Source organism: Diplotaxodon limnothrissa, linkage group LG15 (assembly GCF_057381915.1).
Source record: "Diplotaxodon limnothrissa isolate DT_005_m linkage group LG15, D_limnothrissa_male_GT1.1, whole genome shotgun sequence".
Lineage (NCBI taxonomy): Eukaryota > Metazoa > Chordata > Actinopteri > Cichliformes > Cichlidae > Diplotaxodon > Diplotaxodon limnothrissa.
Window position 1 is genome coordinate 21,130,141 of NC_140610.1, and position 14,514 is coordinate 21,144,654.

At 36.9% G+C, this 14,514-nt stretch overlaps 1 protein-coding gene across 3 annotated transcripts in view; it reads left to right on the forward strand.

The window, feature by feature from the left end:
• The window catches only part of ncoa1 (nuclear receptor coactivator 1), a 94,939-nt gene that overhangs the window by 46,125 nt on the left and 34,300 nt on the right, over positions 1 to 14,514 (forward strand). For all 3 annotated transcript variants that reach the window (XM_085373421.1, XM_085373420.1, XM_085373419.1), the window contains 4 exons: positions 2,472 to 2,577; positions 12,562 to 12,728; positions 13,826 to 13,932; positions 14,050 to 14,227. In XM_085373421.1, coding sequence (XP_085229547.1) covers positions 2,489 to 2,577; positions 12,562 to 12,728; positions 13,826 to 13,932; positions 14,050 to 14,227 — 541 coding nt within the window. In that variant the 5' untranslated portion in view covers positions 2,472 to 2,488. The remainder of the gene's footprint in view (positions 1 to 2,471; positions 2,578 to 12,561; positions 12,729 to 13,825; positions 13,933 to 14,049; positions 14,228 to 14,514) is intronic.

Here is a 14,514-nt window from a genome sequence, read left to right on the forward strand (position 1 = left end):
AGCATAAAGCATCCTCTTGTTGTAGACTGATAAATTAAAGCTATCTATAAAGCGAGTGAGTACAGGGCGTTCGGCAGATGCATTTGGTGTTGCTTGCTTTTGTACATTATCAGACATAATCACTGCACCTGGTGTTCTCTTTCTGACAGTGAACTGTAAATTTGTAGATGCGTTCCCAGAAAAGTACCGGCTTTACCTGAGCTTGTTAACCATCATAAATGATGAGCGTTATGATGGGAAGGTCACTCTGAAAAGATGGATCCTCTTTCTCTTACACTTAACATTACAGGTGAAACAGTCCATCAGTCTGTAAGTGCAAACGTTAATTTTCAAGGTTAAGTTACAAAAGATAAATAAATAAATAAAAACATACATTTAAAATTAGTCAATATTTGGTGCCTTTGGAGGCACGTTGATATCAAACTAAATATTATTACTATTTTATCTGACAAATGAAATTAGAGCCTCTGGCCTCTTTTATGAACATATACCAAGTTAAGGGTTGACTAAAGCATTAACATTTTTTTTTTTTTTTTTGATATTTGGTAGGCAAAAAAAGATGTTGGCTACGTAAAAATGTCTTTTTTAACTCTTATTTTTATTCCAAGATTCCAGTCGAGCCATTAATATCATCTGATGTGTGTTATAAATGTTTTTTCCTTAAAATATAGCCAGAATTAACACATTTGTAACATAAACAAGAATAAATTATATATCATACTTGCAGCTCAGGCTCTTATATTAAATACATACTAATCTCTGACTCTGAAACTGGGCTGCATTGTGTTTTTATTGGGTGCTAATGTGCTGCAGTGATCTCATTTCTCACTGTTGTGGATGGATGTTTTTTAAGTGCAGTGGGTTAGCACTACAAGGATGGCGGAAGTAGAGCGGGGTGATTTGAGGTGAAATGTAAACAGTGCTAGTCAGGAAGGATTAGCATCCCGTGAGCAGCATGGACTTGCAGCGGCACCCAATACTTGTGACAATGGCAGCCTGTTTTTCAGTGGGCTAAAGAGGTTGTGTGTATGTGTACAGATTTTTCTTTCAGTCACAACGCATGAATGTAAATTTTAAAGAAAAAGAAATTTCCCACAAGTAGTTGAAAGGCTTTTATTCATGTTTATGTCTCACCTTCCTTTTAGAAATCCCGAGGCGCCGCTGTAGCTTACCTGGTCACTCTACACATCCTCTTCCCGCTTTCCTGTCTACTCTGAACTGTCCTGTAAATACAGGCTACAGAAATTGAAAAGATTTCCGTTGTTTGTAAGCAGTCAGCAATTTCTGTACAGAAATGCTCATATCAATTGCATTTGCATATTACAGTGTATTTCTTGTAGTACTTGTGAGATACTATGAATGGGAAAAGCCAGATGTTGCTTGGACGTCCACTAGATGATGAAATATTTAATATTTAATTGATATTCAACACTAGTTAACTTGTTTCTGAGAGCTTATAGTGCCAGTGGGAAACTTATTGAAACTGCAGAACGTATTGTGAGAAATGAGTGGCTGTACATTGGCTGTAAAAACTCCAGTGATGAAAGTGGCTGATCTGCAGCCACTTTCAGCTCAATGACTTTAACATGCAAAGAAGATGTACGACTCAACGTGCTACACATTTCAGCAGTATTTAAATTAGTTTGATTGCTCACAAATCTGAATAATTGTTGCTAAATTTGTCACCTGGAACAACTCTCAGTCAGTCATAGACTCTCATTATTGTTTACTGGTTGGTCCACACTGTTGTAAATAATAATTCAAGACTACATATGTAGGGCAAGGTGTCCGGATCATTTGGAAGACTAAAGGGTGAGAGTGACATGTAACTCATTTGTCAACCTCATACATGGCTTATCAGTTGAAACATGTAGGTTAGCCTAATATTAGCCACTCAGCATTAATAGTGAATTAAAATGTTCTCAGCACAAAATACTCTTCTTGAACTATATTCAGAGGTTGGTAGAAAACTGCAGGTGAAGGTGATTTTAAAAAAGGACTGGTCAGGACAAATATTAAAGAAGATGCATCTGTGTAAAAGGGGTAAACTTGTGTAGTTAAATTGGTGATCATGTTGATTGATGATGGTGTTGACAGAAATGCACACAATCATAGCGCCATATGATTATTTGGATTATTACAGTAGTGTTTGATAGTGTTATTGACTTTTGTTTTAATTGGGAATTTGTTTTACAAGGAAAAACAAAACAGCAGAGTCGGTCTTGTCTGACCGAGGAGATTCAGTGTGGCCTTGGATTTTGTGCATGTGTGGTTAGCTCTGCCTGACAGTAGGAATTTAAAGAAATAGTTGTCCAAAGTCTTGACAAAATCTGTGGCTTTCCTGTGCTCTTTTATCTGCACTGGTTTGTAGGAATGGATCTAGGGGTGGGGAAGCTGTGGGACTTACATTAATGGCTGCTCTCATTTTGTTCCTGACACTTCTTTTTACCATGTGTTTCCCACCCCCGCAGGTCAGTTAAAGCTGAAAATGAGTGCAGTAGGGGAAAGCCCTCTGGACCCTGCCACGCCAGAGTTACGCAAGAGGAAGGGCTCGCCATGCGACACGTCAGGGCAAAGGTAAGACCGGCTGCATGCCTTTTTTTACAACACTGACAAACATTACACGGATAGAGCCGGAGATACTGTGAATCTTTATTGGTTCATGATCAGCCAAAAGATGAGTAATAAAAACAATTATCAACCATATCAACCTAGCTTTTTTATCAGTAAGCTTATAAACGTCTAAGCTCGTGAAATTATGTTGTAAAATACATGTAAACAAATGATGTTTGCATTAAAATGTGTTAAACCATTAAATTTGAAAAAAATAATGCATTATAAAAACATTAATGCATTTAATCGCACTTTGAATTCCAAGCAAAGGGGAACTTTTGTCAATGCATGACTTCCTGGCATACCGATTACACTGATGCACACAGCTACAAAAATGGAAGAATCAGAAGAAAGTGTGTACCCGATCCGTACCGGAAACCCGATCGGTACCCCGCATGCGCAAATCTTACATCACTTCCTCTCTTTGCCAACATTGCGACATTCAATATATTTGAATGACACGGTTAGCGCCCAGTTAGCTCCTAGCATTTCTCAACAGCTCTGCCTCCTTTTCGACTACCGGGACATTTAAACAATGGATAATCCGTATACAAACAAATTCATGCTAAGTTCCTCCACAGAGAGCGTCCCCCGATTGAACAACAGCGCCGTAAAATAAGAAGAATGGCGCCTAATTACAGACTTAATAATATTGAGTTAGCAATGTGTCACGTGAAGATTCATCAGCCAGATTAAGTGTTTACTGACAATTGACAGTGATAGCGGACGTCATCATCACTATTCCAACAATCCTCTCCTCACAGACAAGCATAAACACACTCGACTATCGCTAAATCAAATTTAACACGCATTTGAAATCACGCTAATTCAGTTTATAATAGGGTTCATTCGCTCGGTCAGCAGGTGGCGGTATCCTCGTACACTGGGGAGTAAACTGCCATTAAACGAACAGAAGAAGAAGAAAACATCTGCACATGCGCGGTACAGATCGGGTAGACCCGATTTGTACGGTCCGACTTTACACATGCGCAGTAAGGATCGGGGAGTCCTGATCCGTAACTATCTTTTTATTTTTCGTTTTTGTCTACATTGTACTGAAATGCTTCATTATTGCAAACATTTTAAGATATACTTATTATTCTTAACATCTTAACAGATACTCTGACCCATAACTATCGTAAAATGCTACGACCGGAAGTAGACACCTTTCGCGCATGCGGGGTACCGATCGGGTAGCGACAGTTAGGACTCATTTAATTTAAATTACATTTTAAAAGACTACCTAGCAGAAGTCTTGATAAAAGCGTGGTTTTGTGCAAACTGTGCAAAAAGGAGTTTGCATACCACCGCAGCACTTCAACCTTACAGTACCATCTAAATGCAAAACATGTTGCAGCGAGCACAGAAACTAGGAGCTGTTAGTGCTAGCAGTCCCAGTTTGGCAATCCAAACTTGATGAAATGACTGGCTTCAGGACCAAAATTACTAAGTCAGCGTCGGACAAACTTACAGATTGTCTCGCAAAATGGATTGCTCTGGACTGTAGACCACTAGCAGTGGTAGAAGATAGGGGTTTAGAAAATGTGCTACAGATTTAGATGAGGAAACCCTGTGTAACAGGGCCCTGAGTTTTTACAGAGCAGAATCCACCATCAGGGAGGCAGACTGCCCGCTGCAGTAGTGGTCCAGTCGAGCAGGGGCCGACCCACAGCTGTCTGTCCTGGCCTGCAAGTATTTGATTAGTTCGGCCACTTCTGTCTCATGTGAGAGACTGTTGCAGACTTGCAGGTCACATAGTAACAAAAAAGAGAGCTGCCTTGAGCTCTGAAAATGTGAACAGGCTAGTTTGTCTAAGTAACTGGCTGAAAGAGACGGACTGTTATTGTGAGTCCAATAGGTTTATTTTTGCACTAAAATGTTTGATGATCACACCGTTTTAGTCTAATGTACAAAATAATGTTGGCTAAGATTATTCAGATTTTAAAGGTGAAGCTGTTCAAATAGCCTTTTATGTTTCTGCCTAATTTTTTTAGAAGAAAAACTGCACTTTATTTTGAAATTTCTATTATTATTTAAAGACAATACCATTTTAAAAAGGTACTAAAAGTACTTAAAATAGCACTTTATTTCTAAGTCTGCCCAATTTGGCCAGGGATATTATTTTTGTTTCTCTGTTTTGCATTTAAATGCAGTTTTTCCCCCTATAAATCAAAAGAGCTTGAGTTTGCAATATTCATGTCCATGTCTATTATTTGTTCTGTCCCCCACTAAAACCTTTTAAAATTAAAAAAAAAAATTCTTGTGCAATTAATCAAGATTAATTAATTATAAAGCCTCTAATTAATTAGATTAATTTTTTTAATCGAGTCCCACCCCTAAAATAAATATAATGGACATATTTAATTCTCAGATTGCCGAATTCTTATAAAAATCATAGATTATCCACATAAGGTAACGCAATCATTGCCTTGGTTGTACATGGCGAGCATGCTTACTGATGACTTGTTTTTGCTCATTTTTGGTCAGCTGGGCTGTCACTGTGGGATTAGGCAACTCCAGATGGGAGAAATATAACGTTTTACTCAAGGCAAAATAGTGTTTTATTCTGCCTCGCTTTGTTTATATTCGTGGACATAAAATGTTATGTGTTTTTTTTGTAGTGTGCTTTAAAAGAAAGTGTATTTTTGTGTCTGCAGCACATATGTTGTCCAGACTCATCAGTGAGGATACGTGACTATAGTCAGGAAATAGTTTTTAGACATTACTAACTGTTGTATTATAACCCGACCAACCTTTACTAATGCAAAGCTATTTTTAATGTGTAACTGTAACCAAGTAAAGTATTTTTAATTAGTAAGATATTAAAAATAATATAAATCATGGCTGAAAATATGATGTCAGCAACAAAACGATTTGCTTCACAATCAGTCTCTCTAACTTTTAATGTGGAGGTTGGAGGTTTCTTGCTTTTTAAAAGTATAACATATTAATTTTGTGAAATTAACACCAAATTGGTACATGTGATGGAAAATCATGTTACGGGACATACCAATAGTTTGGTGAAATTTGTGTTCAAGAGCATGAAGCATGAGGATTTCATGAACTAACTTTGAGGTTGCTTAGTTTTTGGAGGCAGTTTGCTAGGGATGAATGTCTATTCCCCAACCAAGTGGTTACTGGAGATTCGTGGTAGAGATGGCACGATACCACTTTTTTATGTCCAATACGATATCATAAATTTGGATATCTGCCGATACCGATACGAATCCGATATAGTTCATTTTATAATCAACAAAACTGTTTGTTTTTTAAATATCTTGCTGCATTTTGTATGAGTTCATACTCAAGTTTTAAAAAAACAAACACTAAAGCTATTCTGTTATTCCTGTATGCAAAAAATACACTACACCCAAAATATTTCATAGTTCAGCAATACTGATCAATCTAATTTACTTAAACCTACACCATCCAACCTATTCTGGTATTCTAAACAGTACTTAGCAGAAATATTAAACAACCTTACTAATAGGGTTGCAAACTCCCAGCAAAAGCAAAAGGAAACCACCCCCCACCCTCCGCCTGATAATGCTTAATCGGCGCAATCTACTTTAATTTAATGCACGTGTAAAACAAATGCACAGAAATCAATTATTTTTCTACATATTTAAATACATTCAACATCTTTCTTCAACAGAATTACAGACTGCACAGATGGTTACCAAAGGAAAAAGTGCTGTAGCTTACCAGGGTACATATTAGAGTTAATAGTTCCTTTATACAATAATAGATTTCTATACATTTTACATCAGATGAAAACTTTGGTTGTAAGATTCAGATAATTATTTATTAAAAGCTAGACATGACAATTAGAAAGAAAAGTATTTCTTTGTGCCCCCCTTTCCCTATTAATGCCCTACCTGGCCCCCCTAGCAAAACTTTGCTAGATCCGCCCCTGCACAGTTACCAGCTGTCAGCTACATAGAAAAGGATCCTGGTGTAGAAAGTAATAAATTCTAACAACAGCTTATCAAGCTTAAACATGCTGCTGTTGTTTATCTGCTGGTTTCCTCTTTCTGGTGCAAAGTGGGCGATAAACAAACAAGAGAGACGGGAGTTGTGACAGAAAAGCCGATCAGCTGATCATTGACCAGTTTCATGATTGAAGTAGCAGCAGGAGAGTGAGGGGGAGAGAAGAAGAGGCAGTCACTGCATGTATTGGTTGTTAAGCTTGACGTGGGAATGCTTTACAAACATTCAGAGATGAACTTACACACTTGCTTTACTTCTCTGGGATACCTTTCTCGGAGATGAAATGCCGGTTTCGTAGCGAGGCTCCAACTGCTCAACCAGACCACCGACAGGTCTCGCACACCACAGCCGCTCTATCACGTGACGCATGCTGCTCCGACGTGCTAAGGTTATGAGCTGAGTTACGCCATGTCGCAAGTTTTGTTAAATGATTTTATGATATTTAATGGATCGGATTACATTTTTTATTTCTCGTCGATATCCGATCCAGTAATTTAGGTCAGTGTCGGACCGATGCGTAATATCGGATCGGTCCATCTCTAATTCGTGGTAATCAGTGAAATTCGTATTGCAGACAACTTGGTGTGGTCCACCAAACTCCAGTAACTGGAGCAATCTGCTAGCAACCAAAGCGAGCACAAGAAGGTTTTCGGTGCAGCGCTATGTTTGTGACCAGTTTCACCTAGTAACATCCAAGTGGTTAAGGAACCCACATTTGTCACTAACAACTGGAGGTTGCCAGGGGATCACCAACCGGTCTCTAGTGTGATTGCGGTGTCAGTGATTAAACATCGGCAACAAAAAGTGAAATAACATCCCACAGACAGCCTGTCAAGTGCTGACTTCCCTGTGCCAAATATTTTGTTGTTTTAATTTATTTATCACAGTTATTATTTATTTGTTAGTGATATTAAAGTGATTTATGTCTATATACTCCCGAAGGAAAAACAAATCACTATAAAGATATAAATGTAAAAAACAATATACATGTATATTTGTATATGTATATACCAAGATACCAAGTTATATACCAAACATTTTTGCTACTCCAAACAAAGTAAATTTGAACAAAAAGTCCTAATTAAATAGAAGTAATTAGAAACCTGAGATAAAGTTTAAAGTATAGATTTGACTTTAGGTCAGTATAAGTTTAAGTGGGGCGTGTAGGAGTGAAAGTTCTCCATGTACTGTATGTGTAAATCTATAAGGCCGATAGGTGATGTAACAGCCCAGCTAGCATTTCTCCAGCAGCTACACTCATCCACTTACCCGCTCATTTCACACAGCAGCGTCCTCCCCCTCCTCACCCTTCCCTCGGTCACCACGCCTGTGTTTTCTGGCTGGCCAATGCACTGACCTACTTTTGCTGTTGTCGTTTCACATACGCATGGTCACATATACGCTCTTCTTGCTGCCACATACCTTGCTGTTTCTCGTCCGTTAGAAATGAAATCACTGGAACTCAAGAATAAATTTAAACACCAGGCTGCGCAAAAGGTTAAAAGAGAAGAATCTTAATTTATTTTTTTTCTTTTGATTTTTGTCCAATTTCAATATTATAGAAAAATGCCACAGGTGGATAAAAAGCCAATGCAGGAAAAAAGAGGATCATGAATTTACTTCACAGTTTAATCCATAACCATTTACTTAAATTTAACTGGCTGTTGTTTTGTTTTTTTTGTTTTGTTTTTAAAAAAACAATCTTTTTTTTTATAAGTAAGCAGTGTTAAAAAGTATAAATAAATCAATTTGATTGCAAAAAAGCAACACCATGGTAAAATGGATTACAAATATATTAACACTGAAACCAAAGGTCAGAGCTGAAAGCATGATTCAGATTCGATTTAAGCTAATTTTATTTTAATCTGCATTAATTGAAAATTACAAAAATGTCAAATGTCGTATTTACAAGGGCTTAAATAGCAACAGCATTTTTTTTAACTGAGGGAGGAAAAACATTAAAAATATAATAATCACAAGGTCTAAAATCACCTTAAAAGTTGTAAATGCCAGCATTGAATGTAGATGTATGTATTGATGTATGTTTCTTTGGCATCAACAGCAATAAAGCAGAGGTACGAGATGCTTTAACTCTTTCATACAACTTTATCACAAACAAAAAATAAACAAAACTTAGTCTACTTTATTTATTCAATAATGCTGCTATCAATAAAATGTGATTTGTGCTTTAAATATATCACCAGCCTTCCAACAGTCTAATTTGTGCTCCGTTAAAGATCATGTGTTTCTCCTTCATTGCAATCTACGTTACTCTGCTGGATCTCCTGTGTAATGTGTCTGAGCACATTGTGTTGGGTCCAACCAGCTTTCTGTTTGTTTCTTTGTCTCTATTGCTGTCAGTCACAACCAACGGTTCGAGTCACTCATTATTGTGTAATAACTGCATATTTAGCCTACAGGGACAATTATAGTTTTCTCTTCTGCTTCTGCTCCTGGAGGGGTGCTGATAGTTGCTTGTACATCATGGGTGATTTTGTTTAAAGAACCTGTGTGTTCTCATATGTATCCATTAATCCATCAGTAATTGATTTTTTTTTTCTTCTCTTGTCATAATCTTTAAAAAAAAAATTGCCAATACTTTTTGCTGCCATGTACACATTTAAAAAAAGTCTGCATTTTAAAAAGCGATGATGATGATAATAATAATAATAATAATAATAATAATAACAACAACAACAACAACAACAATAATCACATCTTCTTAAAGTTTTTTAAAGCTCTTCATGACATCTTTAAACTTTTATATTCACAACGAGGTAAATGTTGACCACTGACATCAACAGAAAGTTAGGCTAGTAATACTATGGCTGACACAAAGTTCATCCTTATTGATTACATTACTAAACATGGTGATATAGTAATGCCTTATTACTAAAGTGTTCTAAAGTTTTCCTTATATACTTGGCCATATTGATTAGTTTAGGACAATGTACTTCAAGTACAGTGTAATTTAAATGTAACTTTTGCCGAGCAGAAACAGTGAATTGGTTATGAGCTGAGTTACGCCATGTCGCAAGTTTTGTTAAATGATTTTGTGATATTTAATGGATCTGATTACATTTTTTATTTCTCTTCGATATCCGATCCAGTAATTTAGGTCAGTATTGGACCGATGCGTAATATCGGATCGGTCCATCTCTAATTCGTGGTAATCAGTGAAATTCGTATTGCAGACAACTTGGTGTGGTCCACCAAACTCCAGTAACTGGAGCAATCTGCTAGCAACCAAAGCGAGCACAAGAAGGTTTTCGGTGCAGCGCTATGTTTGTGACCAGTTTCACCTAGCAACATCCAAGTGGTTAAGGAACCCACATTTGTCACTAACAACTGGAGGTTGCCAGGGGATCACCAACCGGTCTCTAGTGTGATTGCGGTGTCAGTGATTAAACATCAGCAACAAAAAGTGAAATAACATCCCACAGACAGCCTGTCAAGTGCTGACTTCCCTGTGCCAAATATTTTGTTGTTTTAATTTATTTATCACAGTTATTATTTATTTGTTAGTGATATTAAAGTGATTTATGTCTATATACTCCCGAAGGAAAAACAAATCACTATAAAGATATAAATGTAAAAAACAATATACATGTATATTTGTATATGTATATACCAAGATACCAAGTTATATACCAAACATTTTTGCTACTCCAAACAAAGTAAATTTGAACAAAAAGTCCTAATTAAATAGAAGTAATTAGAAACCTGAGATAAAGTTTAAAGTATAGATTTGACTTTAGGTCAGTATAAGTTTAAGTGGGGCGTGTAGGAGTGAAAGTTCTCCATGTACTGTATGTGTAAATCTATAAGGCCGATAGGTGATGTAACAGCCCAGCTAGCATTTCTCCAGCAGCTACACTCATCCACTTACCCGCTCATTTCACACAGCAGCGTCCTCCCCCTCCTCACCCTTCCCTCGGTCACCACGCCTGTGTTTTCTGGCTGGCCAATGCACTGACCTACTTTTGCTGTTGTGGTTTCACATACGCACGGTCACATATACGCTCTTCTTGCTGCCACATACCTTGCTGTTTCTCGTCCGTTAGAAATGAAATCACTGGAACTCAAGAATAAATTTAAACACCAGGCTGCGCAAAAGGTTAAAAGAGAAGAATCTTAATTTATTTTTTTTCTTTTGATTTTTGTCCAATTTCAATATTATAGAAAAATGCCACAGGTGGATAAAAAGCCAATGCAGGAAAAAAGAGGATCATGAATTTATTTTCACAGTTTAATCTATAACCATTTACTTAAATTTAACTGGCTGTTGTTTTGTTTTTTTTGTTTTGTTTTTAAAAAAAACAATCTTTTTTTATAAGTAAGCAGTGTTAAAAAGTATAAATAAATCAATTTGATTGCAAAAAAGCAACACCATGGTAAAATGCATTACAAATATATTAACACTGAAACCAAAGGTCAGAGCTGAAAGCATGATTCAGATTCGATTTAAGCTAATTTTATTTTAATCTGCATTAATTGAAAATTACAAAAATGTCAAATGTCGTATTTACAAGGGCTTAAATAGCAACAGCATTTTTTTTAACTGAGGGAGGAAAAACATTAAAAATATAATAATCACAAGGTCTAAAATCACCTTAAAAGTTGTAAATGCCAGCATTGAATGTAGATGTATGTATTGATGTATGTTTCTTTGGCATCAACAGCAATAAAGCAGAGGTACGAGATGCTTTACAAAATGTACAAAATAGTTTAAATAGCAACATTCAAATAACTTGTTTAACACTTTCTATCCTAACTCTTTCATACAACTTTATCACAAACAAAAAATAAACAAAACTTAGTCTACTTTATTTATTCAATAATGCTGCTATCAATAAAATGTGATTTGTGCTTTAAATATATCACCAGCCTTCCAACAGTCTAATTTGTGCTCCGTTAAAGATCATGTGTTTCTCTTTCATTGCAATCGACGTTACTCTGCTGGATCTCCTGTGTAATGTGTCTGAGCACATTGTGTTGGGTCCAACCAGCTTTCTGTTTGTTTCTTTGTCTCTATTGCTGTCAGTCACAACCAACGGTTCGAGTCACTCATTATTGTGTAATAACTGCATATTTAGCCTACAGGGACAATTATAGTTTTCTCTTCTGCTTCTGCTCCTGGAGGGGTGCTGATAGTTGCTTGTACATCATGGGTGATTTTGTTTAAAGAACCTGTGTGTTCTCATATGTATCCATTAATCCATCAGTAATTGATTTTTTTTTTCTTCTCTTGTCATAATCTTTAAAAAAAAAATTGCCAATACTTTTTGCTGCCATGTACACATTTAAAAAAAAGTCTGCATTTTAAAAAGAGATGATGATGATAATAATAATAATAATAATAATAATAATAACAACAACAACAACAACAACAACAACAACAACAACAACAATAATCACATCTTCTTAAAGTTTTTTTAAAGCTCTTCATGACATCTTTAAACTTTTATATTCACAACGAGGTAAATGTTGACCACTGACATCAACAGAAAGTTAGGCTAGTAATACTATGGCTGACACAAAGTTCATCCTTATTGATTACATTACTAAACATGGTGATATAGTAATGCCTTATTACTAAAGTGTTCTAAAGTTTTCCTTATATACTTGGCCATATTGATTAGTTTAGGACAATGTACTTCAAGTACAGTGTAATTTAAATGTAACTTTTGCCGAGCAGAAACAGTGAATTGATTAATTTTTAACATGTCAGGTTTTGCTGCTTTTCTTTCTCACTTTAAAGTAAATGTCACGGCTTTCATGGTTAAAAATGTCAAAATCAAAACAAATATAGTTTCATTAGTGCTAGAGAATCAGTTTTCTGATGTTTTTAAAACCAGATAAGTACCAAAAAAATCTCCCAGAAAAGTAGTACTGATTTAAAAACAGCTGTTTTAATGTGAACTTCGCTTTGAGTCTTTGTCGGGTCTGTTTCTGCAGTGCGGAGAAGCGGAGACGGGAGCTGGAGTGCCGCTACATCGAGGAGCTGGCGGAGCTGTTGTCATCCAACATGGGCGACATTGCCAGTCTCAGCGTTAAGCCCGAAAAGTGCCACATCCTCAAGAGCACTGTGGACCAAATCCAGCAGATCAAACGGCGTGAGCAGGGTGAGGAAAAACGTTTTCTGTACGGTGTCTCCACAATTTCTGTCAAATATTATGCTCTTTAATTTTCTTTATAATTTTCTGTGTAACTATAATGTAAACCAAAAAATCATAAAACATTTTATGTAAATGTTTAAACAAGGTTTGCAGGAGTAAACCAGGGTATGCAAAAAATAAACCTCCACATCTGTAAGAGTTGTCACCTCAAGTTTTCAGTTAAAGCATACATTCTTATCCCATCTCGACAGATGTGGGGAGGAAAGCCTTGGCTGTCTTTGTGAGGCCACTCATTGACATCAGTGCATTCCTAAGACTTAAGTTTAACCATCACAAAATATCTGATAAACTTTCACCTTCTCCCTGACCTGAACCGGTTTTGTAACTTTAACTGTAAAACCAAGCTTTTACCCTCAAACAGGGATTGGAAAGCTTGTCAAAGGAGTTTAGAAAATGTAACCACTCTGGTGGTCTAAAGCTAACTTTTTTCAAATAATATGATTTTTTTTTTCTTTGGTTTCCAGTAGTCTGTCTGCTCTGTGCAGCCACACACATGTAGAGTGCTCTTTATTTCAAAACAGTAACTGTATGATAATAAATTGTAGCCGTACAAAACAACCTTTTTCATTCCATCCATGAACATGTGCTACACTTGTTAGAATAACACGGTAAAACTGTGATATTTACCTCAGTGTTTATTGTGCTATGAATATCGCTGAGACTCAAAATGGGCTTTTTGGTAGGCACCAAATATCTCTGTTGGCATTAAAACCCCTTTTTTCATAGCATAGCAAACGTTGTGTACGTGTTTTTAATAGTGCTGTCATCTCGTCATTTAATCTCGTTAAAATGACCGCATTACCGTGGCAAATCTCCGTTAGCGAGTTACCGCGGATCGCCCCGTGCGTGGTTCTGCACGGCGTCAACGTGTTAACATGTTGACGCCGTGCAGAATCACTCATTATGACGTTATGGCCTTAATAATTTAAACGAAATTAACACTGACAGCACTAGTTTTTAAAAATAGGCTTTATACTTAAAAAAACAACAACAACTGTATTGCAAAATATTTAATGTCTCTGTTGTTCTCTCCCCCCGGGCAGAAAAAGCAGCCCTCCTTTCTCCAGATGATGAGGTGCAGAAGAGCGACATCTCCTCCAGTAGCCAGGGACTGGTGGAGAAAGAGGCGTTGGGGCCCATGCTGCTAGAGGTAAAACAATACATAGGAAATCCTGGTTTGTGTGCCTAACATGTTGTTTACTCCTAACTAATACACACGTTCAGAAAGTCTGATTTAGTTTTCCCTCTCTCTGTTCTTCCCGTTAAGGCGCTTGATGGGTTTTTCTTCGTTGTCAACCGGGAGGGGCGCATCGTCTTTGTTTCTGAGAACGTGACGAGTTACCTTGGATACACCCAGGAGGAGCTCATGGCCTCCAGCGTCTACAGCATCCTCCACGTGGGAGACCACAACGAGTTTGTTCGTAATCTGCTGCCTAAAAGCCTCGGTGAGTGAGCAGAATCGATTTTAAATGCAGCGACTGCGTTTGCAGCCAGCGACTGCAATGTTTTTGAGGGATATTTAATAATCACTTTTTCAGCATTTTTAAATTTCACCATTTCCATGCCAATGAAACCCATTAAGGAGGCAATAAAACTCACTGTTAAAAAAGCAGAAGAATCTGTACACGGCACTCAAATCCAAATGATTAAGTTGCTTTATTAAAAGAAGATTTTGTAGCTAAGGCAAATTTAAAGAGCTGTGAGGAGAGGTAGGAGGATGAACTGTGTAAAT